The sequence below is a fragment of the Neodiprion lecontei genome, chromosome 4, assembly GCF_021901455.1.
Source record: "Neodiprion lecontei isolate iyNeoLeco1 chromosome 4, iyNeoLeco1.1, whole genome shotgun sequence".
In the NCBI taxonomy this organism is placed as follows: domain Eukaryota; kingdom Metazoa; phylum Arthropoda; class Insecta; order Hymenoptera; family Diprionidae; genus Neodiprion; species Neodiprion lecontei.
This window is the reverse complement of record NC_060263.1, coordinates 16,107,592-16,128,120: the sequence shown is the minus strand read 5'-3', so window position 1 is coordinate 16,128,120 and position 20,529 is coordinate 16,107,592. Positions and strand designations below refer to the sequence as shown.

Genomic DNA, 20,529 nt, shown 5'->3' with positions numbered 1-20,529 from the left:
AAAAGATGAAAGATCAACCAAATGAAAGAAAATTAAAACAGTTTACATACTGTAAAATAGAAATTATTCAATAACTTCGGTGCTACAATTATAACGATAAATTATTTCACCGCGCTTTGCAGTAAATGTTTGGTGTTACATAACGTAAGGCGATTCATTCGGTTCGAATAAGGGATAGGCAGTTTATGGATGACGAAATCCGAATCTCAGTGTTGTGACACGAGGTAGCGCCGTTGCGGGCGGAAGTGTGACTGAAGTCGGCTAGGCCTGCTTATAAATAAGGCAACAAATGCAGCAAGGTTTTGCGCTCAAGATATAGAAGTGAATTTACAACAATTAAAATGAAATATACAATTTTATTGACTAAAGCGAAGTCGGGGTGAATATATTTGTCGAAAACATCGCGGCGCTACCTCGTAGTATTTTCAAGTGACGCCGTCGCCATGTTTGTTTTTAGTATTTGAGGAATGAAAAGTGAACGCTAGAATCGGTTTGAATAAATACTCTTGAAATTTGGTGAAACAGCGGGTTTGTCAGAAGTGACAATAGTGTCGATGATTTCCGGAATATGGTAAGCACCCAGCGTCCCGCTGTTATTGTTTATTTATGAACGTTTTTATGTTGTTTTTTTTTCGTACAACAATTTGATTCTCTCGCGGCTAGTGGAATGAACGCATAGTAGCTGCCTAGGCACAAACACGCCTCGTATATACGTTCCAAACTCCTTTCTACACCGACGAAAACGATTTTCGGAACGAGCTGCGGAACGCGATATTCAAACCTTCGATCGGAAATGAGGTTTGCTTACGCCAGACTCGTTATTCGGCCAATATCATTGCCGAAAATATCCGTCGTTTCACTCCAAGCTCTGCGGAGGCAGCCGCACGCCGCTGTAATCGAATTATCGGGACATTCGATTCGCCGCCAATATTATACCCCGTAAAAATCATCAAGTAACCGCAACGGCAATGTCGACTTTTGCCCAATTCCCCAATTCTCAAATTTTCCGCATTGCAAACTCGGTTTAATCGATATTTCATCATCGCGTTTAATGCAATAGTTGATACGTTCAATGCGCGTTCGAAAAATTCGAATAAACATCTAAATTATACTTCATTCATCGACACAACGAACTTTCCCTACGCAACTTGCCGCTCTTTTTGTTCGGTGTCGTACACGTTAATTGTCCCTCAGTTCGTACCGGTTCTTCGAAATTTTCCATGCTTCAGATAATCCAACGCGCGTTATTTTTACACGCAATTATTTTATACCGTATACCTAGCAAGCAAACCGCGCTGAACCAGCAGCCTCAACGCTTTTTCCTGACTCTTCTACACTTCTAGGCACACATGCCAGAAGCGCAGGTGTCTATAAATAGATCTTCGTACTCTGAAAACGTCAATTAATTTGGCGCTAAATCCTGGAGTCTTCCAAACTGCAATTCATCGTATCTTTAAACATGTATTTTGATAAATAAAAAAAAATAATGAAAACCAATTTTATTTTGACAAACCCAAAAATTTTTACATATGCTGTTGAAAAGAGTTCACAAACGTTTATAAAACAATTTGTTTCACGTTATAAACATTGTACCTATCTTATAAACAAAAGTTATTCTCATGTCTTTGGATTTGAAGAATAACATTTTCAAGCATTCTATAAACTATTCACACTTTTACTTCTACCTTATTATGTCATCAACTGATTATTCATATCTTGTCGCTCTTTTCTGCTTTTTTACTCTTGAGCATGTAATGACTGGACACGTAATTACAAAATTCATTGTCATCCAAACAATAGATGTGTGAATTTGTGCTACAGAAAGTAAAATACAAGAGACGTGTACTGAATTTTAGTCCAATATAATATTGAAAAAGATCATCGTAGCTCTGAGTGTAATTCAAATGTAATTCATGCGTGATTTCTGTATTAACGACGTTTGTCACATGATGCTATTAGGTCGAACCAAGCACATTTATTAGCCTTGTCATTTCCGTTCTCGACCAGTAAAGTATCCACTGATTACCAGACCGGATCCTTCCCAAACTGCCATGTTTTGTCCTTCCAACAGCTAGCAAAATTCCCAATGAATGCGGGGATGTAAATTTCCAAAAAAAAAATCCTAATTTTAAGTCATCAAAACACGCTTATTTACAGGCCATGCCTTTGCATAACCTAATTAATTTTTTCAACAGACACCGTCATGAATTAACAAAATACTTTTTCAATTCAAAGCACCTTACAAATAGCATATTGAATAGTTGAAGTCTATAACGCTGATGTAACTTTAGATTTGATTAAATGGCCTTAAACTATGATAAAGTAAAAGATGTATTTACATTACATTTTGGGAATTCAACTCCTTGGAGGCATTTTAAAATAAGAAACAATGATTTTTTTGTTTCTGTGTCGCGTCATCTCAACATTGCTAATTCTAATCTCATAATACATGCGGAATCTATCTGTTCATCTCTTCTGTCTATCAAGTGACGAATGGCACAGAGTTAAATGGGGGAAAAGCAGGGACCACCAACAATGTTGAGAGCAATCAATATCTCGAGAGCGTGGGTGAGTGGTGGGGGTAGGAGTTGTCGGCTTTTGGGGTCTGAGGGTGGCTGTTGCTAAGGGGAAATAGTGTCAGTAATGAGCGACCTACCCTCCCTCCATTGCTTTTTCCTAATTCCCTGCTTCCCATCTTTTGTGATCTGACATTAAAACAAGGTCAAAGATTGCAATGTTGATATAACGATGCACCATTTTCAGAAAAAATTGATATATCTCAACTCTAAGATAATCCTGAAATTTAGTAAACCGTGATCGATAAACATACATGCATTTTTTGGTTCATTGTTACAATACTTTAACTTTAACATTGCCAACTTTATTCAAGGTTGTGTCCACTGCAAACAACCTTGTACCCTATATTTCCAACATGATATCCAATGAAGTGTTCATGAATATTCGATGTTCCATATCTTTATGATTGTCGTTTATTATACTCCTTTTCTTCGTTTTTAATTTATATCAGTTGAGGCAGCAGTCTTGCCATTTCATTCTTATCGATAAATCGTTGATTTGAATATCATGCGAACAGATGACAGTGCTTCACTGTCAATTCGCTTCTGTAAACAAATTTTCATTCGACAGATGCTGAAATTTGGTCATGATTTGTATTTGTGAAAAAAAAAATTTAAACATCTATTAAAATACATATATATATATATAATAGTAATTCAAAACGTATATTCATATCGATTTATATCTGTATATGAGACACAATGAAATTCACTGCAGAATTCAATTATTTATAGTCTTTATAAAAGAAACTGAATTTATTTATTGATGGATTTCTTTGGCAGAATGGGAAAATTTATTGAAAAAATACTTTTCATGATGTGAGTCCCTTTACTTATGCGACAGTTTTCGTCATTTCTTGATCACCAACAAGTTTGGAAGCTATATTTGGGAACACTTTTGCTTTTAGAAAGTTTGAAAAGTGGACAAGGATGTGGCTCCGAAGTGAACACGTTGGTCGAAGGCTTAGGGGTAGGTTGGGGGCGGCTGGAGCAACGAGTTCAAAAGTAACGGGCAGTAGAGTTCAGTCGGGAGCGGTGAGAAAGATTCCAGCAATAACAAACAGTAATCAGCGTGTAAACACATCAAGCAGATGCGGTAGATTGACCAGATGGAGACGAAGATCGCCAAATCTTTTAAAGGAGGTGGGGAATTACTTTATTCTCCATGGGGTATTTCACAAATTAACAGACTTTGTTCAATTTCTAATTTACTTTCCTTCTAATTTATCCAGGCCTGCAGAGAGAACGTTTTACACTTTGCTAAATCACCTCCGATCAGGCGAGAGAGAGGACCACGAAGGCGCAAGTGTATAAAGCGGGTAATGGGCACTTCAACACCTTTACATCGCGTACCTCCAAAGGATTCGATAATTGTGAGTATGATTTAAGTTGCTTAAAAAAATGGTTCAATTTTTTAAATCTTAATCTCGTCAATCACTTATTCGCTTTGTGAAACGATTTCTAGTGCTCGTGAATATCTTGAAATCGATCCAACTGATTCACTTCAAATTTCATGACAGTTTTCTTGGATAGTTTATCCTCTTTGCCATAATTTAAAATTCTGGGTCTATTTTTTTTTTCTTTCTTGCAAAATGGTAACCATTTGAAGATGGAACTCAATTGTTTAGCCACAATTTAATCAAATCGTTTATTTCATTTACAAAGAAATATGATATTTGAAAAAGTAGTGATATCGTTGCAAAAAGGATAAACTATTCCAGAACGCTGTCTCCAAATTTGAAGTAAATCGTTTCATCCATTTTCAAGATATTGTGGGAACCACAAAACATGTCATCGAGCTAATTGGTTGATATTAGCGTCAATATCAGTGCATCTCATTGATTGATTTCAGTATTAAAAATATGTCCGCGAAGCTCCTCCTGCATACTTTAGATTAAAACAACTCCCAATCAAATTGAATAATTGGTCGTTTAGTTATAAATTCCCGAGTTTCACCCCCTCAAACGATTCCGTTATTCAACTCTACTCAATACTTGAGTTGATCTTTACTGTGTGAATAAAAATTTATCCTATAGCCACCGAAGAGCGCGACGGTGTCCAAAGTATCTGAAGAGTCGAAAGAAAATTGGAACCTCATATCGTCCACGGTCTATTCAACGCCAACTTTCAACGGGGAAGTTCCAATTTGTCCGCCAACACCGCCTCAGGAGGGTAAACCTTCTACACCAAGTGTAGTCGCTCTTGCCGAACTGATGCCGCCGCCGACCGAAACACCGCATCCTGATTTGTCCTGCTTATTGAGCGAGGAGAGCAACAGAGCTCATGGTCAGTGTTTACATTCTATAACTGTTGGATCGTTGAAACTCTTCCTGATATTTAACAACTTCAAACCCAAGCTTCTCCCGTCATCTGTTGTCATCTTTTATTCCAGATATATTAACGTTGCACTGTGGTTACCCGGAGATATGTCCTAGCAGCGAGTCATCCGTCGATTACTACAACAACATAATTCATTCGACGCCGATATACGGCAGCAGAATCTCTTACCAGGCGGAGAGATACTTTCCGACAATGAAGTACACCTATGTCGACGGCAACGAGAACTGCAACGAGGAATGTAAATACCAGTTTTCAAACTCTGGCAGCGACTCCTCAAAGTACGAAAGCGCCCAAGATTTCCCCACATCAAAATACACTAATTTGGCTGACGTGTATTCACGGAATTCAAACCGCTCGTCAGACGCTAATGACGAACTGAACGCCAAATATGATTCTGAGGACGTCAACAGAGGTTATCAAGATGTGAAATACATGGACGTCGGAAATGAAGAAATCGTCGAAAGCTGCGGGGTTGAAAATATGGTCACCCAGGTGCAAGAGGACTGGGAACCCTTCGATCCCTACTTGTTCATCAAACATTTGCCACCTCTGACACCAGCGATGAGGGCCAGATGTCCAGCGCTGCCCTTGAAAACCAGAAGCAGTCCGGAGTTTAGTCTAGTTCTTGATTTGGTGAGTCTCGTTGCGAGGAAAGATTCGTTGCTGCTTATTTCGATCCTGTTGCTTAACTAATAAATGCCTTTCTATCTCACAGGATGAGACGCTCGTTCACTGCAGTCTTCAGGAATTGACCGATGCAGCTTTCCGTTTTCCAGTTGTATTCCAAGAAATAACTTACACAGTTTTTGTCAGAACAAGACCGTTTTTCAGAGAATTTCTCGAGCACGTGTCTTCGCTGTATGAAGTGATACTTTTCACCGCGAGCAAACGGGTCTACGCGAATAAATTGATGAATCTTTTAGACCCGACGAGAAGATTGATTAAATATCGTCTCTTCAGAGAACATTGCGTATGTGTTAATGGAAACTACATCAAGGATCTCTCCATTCTGGGCAGAGATCTCTCAAAGACAGTTATCATCGACAACAGTCCGCAGGCCTTCGGCTATCAGGTTGGTGAAACATTTATCGCTGCTGTTACAGAGTTTCCGTGGAATAACGTTGTAACAAAGTCGTAATAACTTTGACCTGATTATTTACAGCTAGAGAATGGTATTCCAATAGAAAGCTGGTTCGCCGATCGCTCTGACAGCGAGTTGATGAAGTTATTACCATTTTTAGAAAATTTAGTGAATTTGGTAAGTCGACGTTATATTTATTTATCACGTTTTGGCTCTTTTTTTATGGCATAAATACATGAACAATCGATGTTCTTTGTATAAAACAATTTTCACTTTGTCAATTGCAGGGAGGTGATGTTAGGCCGCATATCAGGGATCAGTTCAGACTCTTCAGTTTCTTGCCACCCGATTAACTCGTTTTGTGTGATGATGAGAGTTTCGGTTGTTGAGAAAAGTAAATAAATACATTTTTTATTATCCTCAGGCTATGTAATGTATACATTATGTTGTTTTTTTTTTAGAGAGTTTCGTTGTCCGTATTCACAGGTGCTTTTATCGTTCATCGTCTGGCAAAAATTACGATTGTTGATCTGTTGAAGAAATGCTCGCACTGTGAATATAGCCTAAAACGAGAAACGTTCTCTGTACACTTAAGTCCAGTCGTTTTGATGTTTTTTTAGGCTCTGAGAGAGCTTGTAAGTCTTCACCACAATGCATTGAAACACTTATATTTTCATTAACGATATACAGAGTTTTTTTATGTACAAAATTTATACATAGAATGCATATCTCATACATTGATGTAATATCATCAATAGATTATTATCTTTCATACGTATTAAGATACGAATTTTTTTTTTATTTGCGGATAGAAAATGTAAGAGAATTTACTAATTGTTTATCGTCAGAGATAATTTTATATCCTTAAGAATTGCTTATTGTATGCAATAAACACCTAATTGAATTTGAAACGCAACAAAGATATTTGTGGGATATATGTATACATTGAGTCCTGATGATATAAGATAGTTCAGTTACTATTTTTTTTTTTTTAAACGGATCAGAAGGATGAAGAAAGATCTCTATTACGAAACGGTTGTGTTTATCTTGAGGAAACAAATATATATAAATAAATAAATAAGCTCTCTGCTGTGCAGGGAACGTACAAAAGCGTCTTTTCCATAAAATTCTTGTGAAAATTTTTCTACGACGTTCTAATTCAATTGATAAAATCGTGAAAGTAAACCGCAATATCCAGTAACATTCGCCGTTTACCTGAAAATTTATAGCCACTGTTGATACACTAGTGTATACTGTAATGTTAAAATCACACAAAGTACATGTATACAGGCTATGGGCTAAGTATTACAAAATGCCCAGACATTTTCGTTATGCACACACTAACGCATGTATTCAGCTACAATCATTGCATGAAACTTCAACACTACGTACAAGTATAATGATAATGGTTGATAAACCTTTGACATTTTTCGTCTGTTTTATTACTCTTTAGTCATGTAAGAATTATTGAAAAATTCATATCAGGGAGTCTAGAGTTCGGAGATATTTTCTGGAGACAGGGAATTTGAATTCTCTGAAAATTTTAGACAATTGTTGTGCGATTTCTAGAATTCAAAAAATTTTTTGTTTCATCTCATGAAATTATTCACCTTCGTTCAAAGCAATCACGATGTAGAACACAGCAGCCATTTTTTATATGTTTCTTCGTCAACGATCTACAATTCACTTTAACTCTTCAAGTAGAAAAGGGTTAAACCTGGAATTCTCAGGAACCGTTGTATCACTAAACTGCTAGACATCTTGTCAAATGTATATACAAATCTATATGTGTGCATACAAGTACATGACGCGTGAACTTTGTGATCTATAAGCAGGATTATACAAATTTTTTTTTATTCCTTAAGACAAGAGAACAAACATTAAAATGTTTATTCGTAAAAAATACATTGCATTTAGTTTTAACATAAATTCTTGTTACTACTCCTCTATTTTGAAATTGTAAATCAGTTTTCTTTTCTTCACCTTTTCCTAATAGTGATGAATTCTTATTTTGTTAAAACACAGGCACGCGTCGTCATTAATAAACAGGAACTGAATGAAAAAAAAAAGAAAGATAAACTTCAATACATTTGTCCTTTACGATTCATTGGATAGCCATTATTCTTATTTGCTATCCAGTTGAAAAGTAATAATATCTGATCGGCACCTGACTTGTCTGAGCCATTTCATATTCGTATGTCATTGAAAATTTCACTACACACTTGTAATGGTGTGGAAAATTTTTTATTATGTTCGCTTTCATTTCAAAGCAAATTATTAACATAGGCAAATCTCCGATGTTTATTCGTGTCATACAGTATGCGATAGCATTCTTTTTTAAACGTATTATAACGTTCATTAGAAACATAGAGCCTCTAATTGTATAAGCAAATCATAAGATGTAGGTTTTTCTATGAAAAAGAAAAAGAATGAAGAAAAAAAAAATGTATAGTTAAGATCGTGTATAATTCTTGCAATCTTCATCGTTCGATATGCGTAGTACTGGGCTCACATTTTATTGACAAACTTATCAAGTGTTTATTGCTACGCGAAAACTTGGTAAATTTATTATATTTGATATTTTGTAATATCAAAAAACTTTAGAGCTATTATGTTATTAATGACCGTCATTTGAAGGAGTTATGATGAAACAATGTCTATGAATACTTATTATATCTTTACTATTTTCCTTTTTGTATGATAAGCGCCCTGATTGTTAGTTATTATTATGTCACAAATGCATACATTCATACGTATATTGAAATTTATGTCTTCAATTAAATATGCTTAAAACGATGTGGTATGAAAATTCAATATATGATACTAAAAAAGCTTTTCTTAATTTCTTAAGCCTTTGGCGCAGGCGAAATAAAAAAATTGAAAAAATTAGGAAAAAAGGAATATGTAACAAATTAAGATACATTTCTATTTTTATAATTCATAAAGTGATATCGATGAAGTTATTATTGGTATTATTATTATTATTATTACTATTATTATTATTATCATCATCATCATCATCATCATCATTGTTATGTGATGACCACACGAAACGACAGGTACACAAAAAAAAAAAACAATTTTGAGTACAAATTTTTGGAGCATTAAAGAAACGGAGAACTGAGAAATTTTTTCATTGTTTCATAATAAGTGAAAACAAAGCGATGATGAAGAAGTATACAGAATAAAAAAAAAAAAAAAAAATTAAAAAAAAGTATAGAACAGAAAATGGTGTACAAAAAAAAGCATAGAAAATAGTATCGATTAAATAAAAACCGACAAGAGAATTTAAATAGTGAAGAAATGTATGAAATTATCATCGGAGGAAAAAAGTCACTAGTGTTTTAATTGTTATTCTACAGGGTCAGAAATAAAAATTTTAAGAGAAATTGGAATAAGAAAAAAAAAATCGCAACACGCATTTGCAAATAGCACGTGCTTACGACTCCTTTGAAAATTTATGTATCCAACTAAATAAATGTGATACGTTGGACGTATGCCTGTGACTGCACACAGAAATGACGAGAATATATTTCAAAATCGAATTATATTCAAATACCACCAAACACAGATCCTTTAAAGATGGCAAAAGAAACAAACCTGCAATATTGCCATACTTGTGACACAGAATATGTTATAAATATACATATTTATGACATGAAAAAATAGTGGAAAAAAATGTATTTAAAAACAATGTTGCAAGTAACAATCTGTAAATAATATTAAATATTCATAGAATAGTATATTCAGAAAGGTAACAAAATGAATATGATTATAGCTTATGATTAGTCTGAGAAACCATATTATGCAATGCAATGGATATACTTTAACTGTGTTAATATATGACACAGAAAAACAAGTATCATTTGCAGATAATTGTAACATCTTGAATAGAGGGAAAAATCATTCCAAAAATGAATTAAAATTGTCACGATGGTGCGTTGAGAAAAGTAAAAAATCTTCCTTTAGTGATCCGAAAAAAAATTTCAAGCCACATTCATAGGTGTAAATATAGGTAAATATAACTTTCTAAGATTTCTATCAGCATCTAAGAAAAAAGAAGAATCATACTGTTTTTCGTATAACGATATAAATAATAAATACATAATTACTTAATCGAATTAGATAGCAAATTATTATGTCACAATTATACTATACAATACACATGCATGTATATATACATATATATATGTTTGTATGTATACATATGCGAGAGCGTGAGACATGCATGAAGTGTGTCATTTTACGGATACATTACATTAAATATCAATAAGAAGAAAAATGTTAATCTGAAAGCTCTATAATTGAATAGGAATAAGTGAATCTTAACAATAGACGTGTATATAGAGCAGAAAAATTGTATCCGTATCATGCGTATATAAATACAAAGAAATTATGCATAAATTTAAACACACACATTAGACACACTTGTGTGTATAACAATTAAAATGAAAAAGCTTTAGTTATTTGGAACAATCGATACACACGAGACTATTATAGATAATAATATTCATCAAAAATGAACATCTCTTGTTCCAAGGCAAAAAAGCTATTCTTGACTTCTCACTTCTATCTAAAAGTTCGATCTAAAAGAAACTATCGTGTAATAACATCTGACTGTAGTTTCAACAATATTATTATTAATAAACACCAGTTAGACGCATAAATTGGATTATATTCTATCTTTTCAGCTACCTCAAACGAGAAGTATCGTCTTTTACACCTTTTAAAGTAGCATCCGGATTTCGATTTCCCGCTTCGAAATGGCAGCGCGATGATCGCGACACCACCGCAGAACATAATCTCGAATGAATTCCACAGGAACGGCGGCATGGCGTGGAATCGACTCGGTTCGGCTTCCTGCATTTCACAGGAAAAATTGACCAGCTTCTAAATTTTAATGGGAATTTGAGTCCGTGGAAGTGAAATTTGACCGCCTGGCCTATTCAATTGTGTGATCAAAAATGGCAATGCTAGCAGAGCCACGTCGTAAACAAAAATGGACACTGAATCCACGAGGCAAACAGTGGAGTGACGGTAATCATGAACCATGTTTTGCACACTCGCATGAAACGAAAACCTTTATCATTGCGTTTTATTGCTAAATCCTATAAATTTTTCTGGTTATCTGAATCTTGTTGCTTGCGATCAACGTAATTTTCCAACTCAAGCATAACTAGACCTCCCAACAGCTACAGGTTGTTGCATTCATTTTGGTATCACTAATCACCAATATTCTTTTGCTTTTTTTGTTGCGAATACATACAAGTTTCTGTAAAAATGTAACGCCTTACAAAATAAATTCCAATTTGGTTCTGCTTTTCAAGTCTTTTAATCCATTTCCTTTCTGTCCATTCTACATATCAACACAAAACCAGACTCAACAAAATTTGGGCAAAAAATGTTGGAGAAAATGGGCTGGTCAAGTGGCAAGGGTCTAGGAGCTAATGAGCAGGGAATGACGGAGCACGTTAAAGTCTGCTACAAGAACGATCAGTCAGGTGAGTCGGTGACTCACTTTTATAAAAGTGAGAATAGTCTGCATTTGATTAAAGCGAGCAATTGACTGTAATATTCTTTGAATCAAGGTATCGGCTTCAAAGACTCTGGAGATCAGTGGACCCAGCATCAAGCAGACTTCAATAATTTCCTAGCCCAACTACAGGAGCAGAATTCAATTAGTACAAAAATAAATGCTGAAGGCGACGAGTCTTTGGAGTTAAAATCCAAGCAAAGCAAAGCTCGTGTGCAGTAAGAGTTTATTATTTAGTTGCTCTCACATTTATTTTACACAAAACCATGAAATTTTGATACTCGCTGTAAATTATTCCCTATTTTTCAGCTACCACAAGTTCACCCGCGGTAAAGACGTCAAGAAGTACAGTTCTAAGGATCTGGCTAATATATTTGGTAAAAAGGATCTTAAAGATGCAATGGAGACTTCGAAACCTGAGGAAGTGGAAGAAGACATGACAGAAGAGGTCGCAGGAGCCAAAGATAACAGGGGTGGTGTTCTTACTATAAAAGGTGGCAATATAGACGAGTATTTTAAAAATAAGTTACCTAATTTTATGAAGAAAGGAATAAATTCAAGCGCTCGTGGAGACACAGATGGATTTGACAGTGATGAATGTGAAACGAAAATGGGACTTGGATATAGTTCTGTTAAAGAAAATGATACTGCTGTTTCTGGATTTGCATTCACCAACAAAGGACTTGATTTGGGCTATTCTGGGTCCTCAAACAACACAAAGAAGAAGAATATCGACTTTGCTTACGATAATCCGTGCTTGGACCTCCAAAAAAAAAGCAAAGGTAAAGTTGAAAAGAGCACAATCAACTGTTCTAATGATGGTTTTGTCAACCCTGCATTGGATCTAACTGATCTTGCATCGAACCAAAGTAATGGGGCAGAATTTGAGATCACACATGTGAAACTTGGGCTGGATAATGATGCGCTGGACCTGTCGGACGAAAATAGCAGAAAAAAGCGTGTAACTTTCAATGACAAAGTTGAGTACAATACAGATATCTGTAAAAAGAAGCGAAAGGGCAAAGGAAAGTTGGACAAATTTGAAGTTGACAATAATAAGCTGAAAAAGAGGGTAAAGCTATCTTCTGCGGTAAGTGAATCTGTTCCCAATAACACGTTGGCAGGTTTTGTAAACGAAGCTTTGGACGTTGAAGTGTTCAGCGAAGAAGTGAACGACAACAAAACGAATGAAAGAAAAACCAAGAAGTCAAAACGGAAGAAGAATTGCAGGGCATCGAATTTAGAAACAATTGAAGAAGCTGCCGACGAAGGTGGTGGTCAACTAGATGAATCTGAAATGGGTGAAGCTGTCTTGCTCGATGAAGGTATTCCTAGAAAAAGTAAGAAGTCGAAACGGAATTCTAATGCTGAGACCAAGGCAGAGCTAAGCGAGGACACTCCAGAAATAAAAAAAAAGGATAAACAAAAACAATGTGCTGAAAGCATGACAATTAACGCAGATGAAGACCTCGTCCTTCCAGAAGAGTCGCGAGCTAAAAGTAAGCACGATAAAAAGAAACAGAAGGAGGAAAAAGAGGAAGTGGAGATTACAGTTCTCACAGAAATGTCAAGGAGGAAGAAGAAAAGAAGACATAAAAAGGAGATGAGCAAAAATATTGAAAGCGACAATGGAGAACAAGAAAACTTTGATTTTCAGATAAAAACAATTGACATTACCGAAGTGAAAAAAAAGAATAAAAGGAAGGTAAAACTAAATACCAAAGAGGAACAAAACGGTACGACTGTAATGCTCAATGCAAACGATCAAGCAGATATCATCAACAGCAACGGTGCAACGAAGAGAAAAAGTAGCGACGGTGGGAACTTTATCAAATCATCAAAGAGGTGTAAAACGGACAAGTCAAGTACTACAGAGGATGCGGAAAACTTTGTGCAAAATAGAGGCATTTCTGTTAAGTCAACACCACCGGCTTTGTGGGACAAGAAAGGTAGCAAGTCAAGAAAAATATTCAAATCACTCTTTGCCAAGGCGCCAACTTTGTTATTCTCAGGGTCAAATATCAATGAAATGACGGGTTACGGCGCTGATTTTCAGGATATAAAGCGATGCGTACAACAAAAATGTTGATTAATTTAATACCGTGAATTATTGAGAGTTTTGGGAGGGGGGTAATTTATTATTACCAATATTTATATCTTTGTTTTTGGACTTTTAAACTATTCATCATTGCCATTTTCACAATCAATTTAAACCTGTACATATTTCGCCAGCACAAGTTTATTTCTAATAATTTATAAATCTAAAAACAATTTTATTTTAATTTAAAATTAAAATACAATAAAGTATCTATTCATTAATAGAAATGTAATTAACTCCTCATAAGTGATTGAAATTATGAATGAGATTAAATATACAAGTATGAAAATCGCAACAAGGAAACAGATATACAGTATAAGATATTGTTCTAAAATAACAAATAACAATTTATTATGCTATGTTATCATGTAATCTAACTATGTCTTCATTAGCTTCAAGTTTATCGTACAGTGTAATGGCTATTGATAATTCACTGTCGCTCAAGTTGACTAGTGTTCGTGGAATATATAGCGCCTCTGCAGATTTCACTTTGTAATTCATATCCAACAATCGTTGTTTCACATTGAACAGAGAGTTGGGTTCACAGAAAAACTAAAGGATTCAAAATCTGAATAGAACATCATCCAAGCCTCGGTAGTTTTCTATAATTCCCATCAATCGCTCACCTTGTATTCTTTAATATCGTTGTGTTTGAACTCTTCTACATCCTCGGCATCTGCCTGAATTGCGTGATCTGTCGCCAATCCCAAATCCCCTTGAATTTCAGTTGTTATTACTCCCTTGTGATCAAACATATGCACAACACCTGGATCGGTTGTCGACCAGCTATAATGTTGTGAATAGAACGTGCATTGATTCTTGACGGTTAACTTCATATTCGGTTTCTTCAAAACATAAGATTAATTCCAAATTCAACTGCGATTAGATGCTTTGACGTTACCCAAACTTCCTTAACAATGTATTTATGCTCATTTTAAATTGTACAGCATTGTCGCATGCGTATTCAGCTAGAATTACAGCTCCTGATGGCCCACGAAGATCGACCCGTCCAGATATTGTTGGTGTTTTAGACGTCGAAGCCGTCTTTAGCACGTTGTTTATAGTAGCTGCAGGCATTGCAGCCTTTTTAGCTCTTTCTATAATTTGTGCTAGTTTATAGTTTGTGAATGGATCAGCATTATTGTTAGCTTCTGTAAAAGTCAAACACTTGTGAATCGTTGTTGATTAGGTAAAATTTTTGGGGCAAACAAGACATGAACAATGATCATTCTGAATTCTAGCTGTAAATAAGTTGGGAGTTCCAATTTGTTACCTGCTATGGCAACGCACATCAGTCGACGTAACTTGTTGAAGTTTAAAGCACGCTTTGCATCGATGATAGCTTTGTCATGCTTTATATTCGCCCATTTACTGTGTCCAGCATACCTCTTACTACATTTTGACGAAATTATAAGTTGCCTTGTGATCAACGATCGTACAAAATTAATCATTGCAACGGGATCGACGGAACAGCGAATACACCGTTGAATAATCTCAGTAACCCTAACCTAATGTAACATAACCTAGAATGAGAACAAGTATCGTACGTAGAACCACAAAATATGTAAAAGATCACATCAGAGATGAGTAGGGAGATCTCCAACGCTCGGCTTTTCGTGATACCAGCTAGGTTGGAGCGTCGACGTGACACCTAGGCGGCCACGCACCGAAGGTGGCCCATTTCCGACCTGACACCTAGGCGGCCATGCACCGAAGGTGGCCCACAATCGTGCATATATAGATATACTCGGTCGCTCGAGCAAGCGGTTGCCAATCGCATCCTTGTCCCCGCTCGCACTAATGTTTCCAGGAATGCAAGAATTGGGATTTTTTTGTTTCAATTATGAATGTCAGCGAATAAAAGTATCTCCAGATTTGATAAATTTTGGATTCAATTAGCGGACGCTGAACCAAAATAATTAACCATTCCCAGCCCGAATACTTCTTTTTTTTTAATAAATATTATTTTTTTATTGATATGAAAATATGTGACGCCTGGTGTTCTCGAATATTTGTACGCGCTGTCTATGGAAAAATATACGAAGCCAGCTCGATAACATTTATGCAAAATGTGCAATGGGCAAGTGGTTGGAGGAAATTTTTTTTTTCTCGAACTGAATCTTCCAGAGAACCATCAGCGAATTCCAAGCAAGCTCCATAAACATACCGAGCAAACGCGCGATCACGGACGTAGCTGTGGTGTGGCTGAGTGGATACCACATGAGGATGAATTTTCAATCACAGGTTTTTGCGCGAAGTTTTCCTGTATTTAAGTTAATTACTACTGCCTTTGCTATAATACTGCATTCAAGTCTTAAACAAAACACTAAAAAATAAGTTAACCACTTAATGTAAAACAAAATGTTAGATCGAGCTTAAAATTTAAGCCGGAGTTACATAAACTAAGATAATTACAAGTGCAATATTGTAAATATTGAGCATTTATTGTTCATCTAAATAAATATGGTTTCCTCCTCAAAAAAAAAAAAAAAAACATGAGGATGGAGTGATGCGGGACACGGGTTCGATCGCAGTTCACTCTTTTTTTTTTTTTTTTTTTTAAATTCAATCCCGGCTTTTTTTTTTGTATTTTCGGAGAGAAAAAACAAATCAAAGAAAGAAAATTTCGAGAGCCGGTCGATTTTTTCCTTCTTTCCTTTTGCTTTTTTTTTTACTGAACCCACCTTTTTTGTAGTGGGGGTAACCCGGAAGAGAACAAATAATTGAAACAATAAAATTCCGAGAGCGAATCGATTTGTTCCGCGTTTTTGGCGCCTCTTTTTTGATATGGAAAAGTTTTGACAGTAATGGAAAATAGAGATTACTAAACGCAAATGTATTGTTTTTTAATAACACCGGCCCACAGAAAAAAAGTGGCCTGTACTTTTGACCGGACCTACCTATCTTTATGTATTTTGACGCGCTGAATCCGAATCTGAAGTCAGTTTTGCCCGTACACCCTCAAAATTTTGAGTAAATTGCAAAAAAAACCATAAAAATCGCCAAAAATTAGCATTTTTGGTAAGAAAAAAATTTATGGAACTATAGACCAAGTATGATTTTTATGCATTTTGGTCCGCTAAACCCAAATCTGAAGTTTATTCAACCATAAGCCTTTTAAAATTTAATTGGGCCGGTGTTATTAAAAAACAATACATTTGTTTTTAGTAATCTCTATTTTCCATTACTGTCAAAACTTTTCCTTATTAAAAAAAAAACGCCCATTTTATATCAGTCTTGACGAGCATTTCTTAAGAAGTTTGAGAGATGCGAGATCGGAACGACAAAATTATTTCAGTAGCAACAATGTATGGACCCCTCTCCTTTTCTGATATTCGCAGCCAGTTGAGAGGCTTCACAGTGTTCAGTTTAGTGCCAGCAGCTCTCGAGGTAGCAAGATGGTAAGTGAATTACATAATTATTTTACATGTATGGAAAAACCGGCAGGTTTGACGATCGTCTATTTACTTTATAGATTAAGAAGAGAAAAAAAGGGAAGGACCTGTAGTCGTATTTTATACTTTATTTAATTTTCCTTGAATTGTCAGACGTTTTTATTTTTGATTGTATAGGAAGAAGATGTGTGGGGAATTCCATTCTAGTGCCCAAGAATATAGTACACATTTTCGATCATTTTTTCTTTTTTTTTTTTGGGAAAACATTTTCCTCAATTTCCAAATTTCCTTAATTTTTTGGTATTCAAATCGATTCTTAACAATTTTGCGCACAGGTGGGATTTCTTTAATTATTTTTTTCCTAATCCTGAGGATATTTCCTATCTGAGACCACTGTCAATAGGCGAGATTCCGGATATTATAAAATTACCTTTTTTTCTAATTAAAAAGAAAATCACATAAGGCCACTAAGAACTCGAAATGAAAATCTGACAAAATTAGAGATGTTTTTTTATATTCGAAGCCATTAACGTAAATAATCCGTTTAACGACCATCCTAATAGATATACATTGTATATGGGGCATTCCGCGTCAAATTTGCCACCCATGTACCTCACCCTCTTCGATTTTGATAATTCTTTAGTATGATGTTACAACCACGGTTTCAATCGACTTGAAACAGTGTCGGAATTTTTTGCAGATTTCTTTAGCCACCACTGAAAGAGAAAAAAAAATGAAAAACCAATTCCGGAAACGCTTCTTTTAAAATTCTGAAAAAATTCACACTGATTTTATAATTAAAAATATGATTTGTAAGCATGACAGGACAACGTGATCTTAACATCTACTACTTTTCTAGCAAGTTTTTGGTTTTCTTGGATCTTTGGATAACTTAAAAAAAAAGAATGAAATGGTATGAACTGTATTCAGGCCTTCTGGCATTCCTCTAAATTTCAGAAAAATTGATATCCATTAATAATAGAGAAATTTATGACCGAACAAATAAATAGAAACTCCAATTCCGGCATGAGAAAAAAATGCTTGCTAGAAAAGTAGTGAATGTTGAGATCACGTTGTCCTGTCATGCTTACAAATCATATTTTTAATTATAAAATCAGTGTGAATTTTTTCAGAATTTTAAAAGAAGCGTTTCCGGAATTGGTTTTTCATTTTTTTTTCTCTTTCAGTGGTGGCTAAAGAAATCTGCAAAAAATTCCGACACTGTTTCAAGTCGATTGAAACCGTGGTTGTAACATCATACTAAAGAATTATCAAAATCGAAGAGGGTGAGGTACATGGGTGGCAAATTTGACGCGGAATGCCCCATATACAATGTATATCTATTAGGATGGTCGTTAAACGGATTATTTACGTTAATGGCTTCGAATATAAAAAAACATCTCTAATTTTGTCAGATTTTCATTTCGAGTTCTTAGTGGCCTTATGTGATTTTCTTTTTAATTAGAAAAAAAGGTAATTTTATAATATCCGGAATCTCGCCTATTGACAGTGGTCTCAGATAGGAAATATCCTCAGGATTAGGAAAAAAATAATTAAAGAAATCCCACCTGTGCGCAAAATTGTTAAGAATCGATTTGAATACCAAAAAATTAAGGAAATTTGGAAATTGAGGAAAATGTTTTCCCAAAAAAAAAAAAGAAAAAATGATCGAAAATGTGTACTATATTCTTGGGCACTAGAATGGAATTCCCCACACATCTTCTTCCTATACAATCAAAAATAAAAACGTCTGACAATTCAAGGAAAATTAAATAAAGTATAAAATACGACTACAGGTCCTTCCCTTTTTTTCTCTTCTTAATCTATAAAGTAAATAGACGATCGTCAAACCTGCCGGTTTTTCCATACATGTAAAATAATTATGTAATTCACTTACCATCTTGCTACCTCGAGAGCTGCTGGCACTAAACTGAACACTGTGAAGCCTCTCAACTGGCTGCGAATATCAGAAAAGGAGAGGGGTCCATACATTGTTGCTACTGAAATAATTTTGTCGTTCCGATCTCGCATCTCTCAAACTTCTTAAGAAATGCTCGTCAAGACTGATATAAAATGGGCGTTTTTTTTTTAATAAGGAAAAGTTTTGACAGTAATGGAAAATAGAGATTACTAAAAACAAATGTATTGTTTTTTAATAACACCGGCCCAATTAAATTTTAAAAGGCTTATGGTTGAATAAACTTCAGATTTGGGTTTAGCGGACCAAAATGCATAAAAATCATACTTGGTCTATAGTTCCATAAATTTTTTTCTTACCAAAAATGCTAATTTTTGGCGATTTTTATGGTTTTTTTTGCAATTTACTCAAAATTTTGAGGGTGTACGGGCAAAACTGACTTCAGATTCGGATTCAGCGCGTCAAAATACATAAAGATAGGTAGGTCCGGTCAAAAGTACAGGCCACTTTTTTTCTGTGGGCCGGTGTTATTAAAAAACAATACATTTGCGTTTAGTAATCTCTATTTTCCATTACTGTCAAAACTTTTCCATATCAAAAAAGAGGCGCCAAAAACGCGGAACAAATCGATTCGCTCTCGGAATTTTATTGTTTCAATTATTTGTTCTCTTCCGGGTTACCCCCACTACAAAAAAGGTGGGTTCAGTAAAAAAAAAAGCAAAAGGAAAGAAGGAAAAAATCGACCGGCTCTCGAAATTTTCTTTCTTTGATTTGTTTTTTCTCTCCGAAAATACAAAAAAAAAAGCCGGGATTGAATTTAAAAAAAAAAAAAAAAAAAAGAGTGAACTGCGATCGAACCCGTGTCCCGCATCACTCCATCCTCATGTTTTTTTTTTTTTTTTTGAGGAGGAAACCATATTTATTTAGATGAACAATAAATGCTCAATATTTACAATATTGCACTTGTAATTATCTTAGTTTATGTAACTCCGGCTTAAATTTTAAGCTCGATCTAACATTTTGTTTTACATTAAGTGGTTAACTTATTTTTTAGTGTTTTGTTTAAGACTTGAATGCAGTATTATAGCAAAGGCAGTAGTAATTAACTTAAATACAGGAAAACTTCGCGCAAAAACCTGTGATTGAAAATTCATCCTCATGTGGTATCCACTCAGCCACACCACAGCTACGTCCGTGATCGCGCGTTTGCTCGGTATGTTTATGGAGCTTGCTTGGAATTCGCTGATGGTTCTCTGGAAGATTCAGTTCGAGAAAAAAAAAATTTCCTCCAACCACTTGCCCATTGCACATTTTGCATAAATGTTATCGAGCTGGCTTCGTATATTTTTCCATAGACAGCGCGTACAAATATTCGAGAACACCAGGCGTCACATATTTTCATATCAATAAAAAAATAATATTTATTAAAAAAAAAGAAGTATTCGGGCTGGGAATGGTTAATTATTTTGGTTCAGCGTCCGCTAATTGAATCCAAAATTTATCAAATCTGGAGATACTTTTATTCGCTGACATTCATAATTGAAACAAAAAAATCCCAATTCTTGCATTCCTGGAAACATTAGTGCGA

The 20,529-nt window shown here is 35.2% G+C and overlaps 3 protein-coding genes across 5 annotated transcripts; 2 read left to right on the top strand and 1 right to left on the bottom strand.

Moving 5' to 3' along the window:
• Positions 1-77: 77 nt before the first annotated feature.
• LOC107220315 (mitochondrial import inner membrane translocase subunit TIM50) lies at positions 78-10,707 on the top strand. Of its 3 annotated transcripts, none has more exons than XM_046738002.1 (9): positions 78-571; positions 3,485-3,719; positions 3,809-3,949; positions 4,613-4,862; positions 4,969-5,549; positions 5,632-5,988; positions 6,079-6,174; positions 6,285-6,391; positions 10,689-10,707. In XM_046738002.1, exons 2-8 carry the CDS (start codon positions 3,507-3,509, stop codon positions 6,348-6,350), a joined length of 1,704 nt encoding a protein of 567 aa, XP_046593958.1. In that variant the 5' UTR covers positions 78-571; positions 3,485-3,506; the 3' UTR covers positions 6,351-6,391; positions 10,689-10,707. The 3 variants fall into 3 exon arrangements, with proteins under 3 accessions (XP_046593958.1, XP_015514351.2, XP_046593956.1); XM_015658865.2 differs by lacking the exon at positions 10,689-10,707 and adding an exon at positions 6,459-10,118; XM_046738000.1 differs by lacking the exon at positions 10,689-10,707 and having other exon boundaries at positions 6,285-10,118.
• A 110-nt stretch (positions 10,708-10,817) lies between these two features.
• On the top strand, positions 10,818-14,221 carry LOC107220284. Its single transcript, XM_046737995.1, has 4 exons — positions 10,818-11,034; positions 11,376-11,498; positions 11,586-11,748; positions 11,840-14,221. The coding sequence occupies exons 1-4, from the start codon at positions 10,962-10,964 to the stop codon at positions 13,617-13,619; spliced, it is 2,139 nt and encodes a 712-aa protein (XP_046593951.1). The 5' UTR covers positions 10,818-10,961; the 3' UTR covers positions 13,620-14,221.
• LOC107220285 (translational activator of cytochrome c oxidase 1) lies at positions 13,980-15,201 on the bottom strand. The gene is made up of 4 exons (XM_015658819.2): positions 14,902-15,201; positions 14,530-14,779; positions 14,255-14,414; positions 13,980-14,180 (listed from the first exon to the last, which is right to left on the bottom strand). The coding sequence occupies exons 1-4, from the start codon at positions 15,077-15,079 to the stop codon at positions 13,980-13,982; spliced, it is 789 nt and encodes a 262-aa protein (XP_015514305.2). The 5' UTR covers positions 15,080-15,201.
• Positions 15,202-20,529: the final 5,328 nt, after the last annotated feature.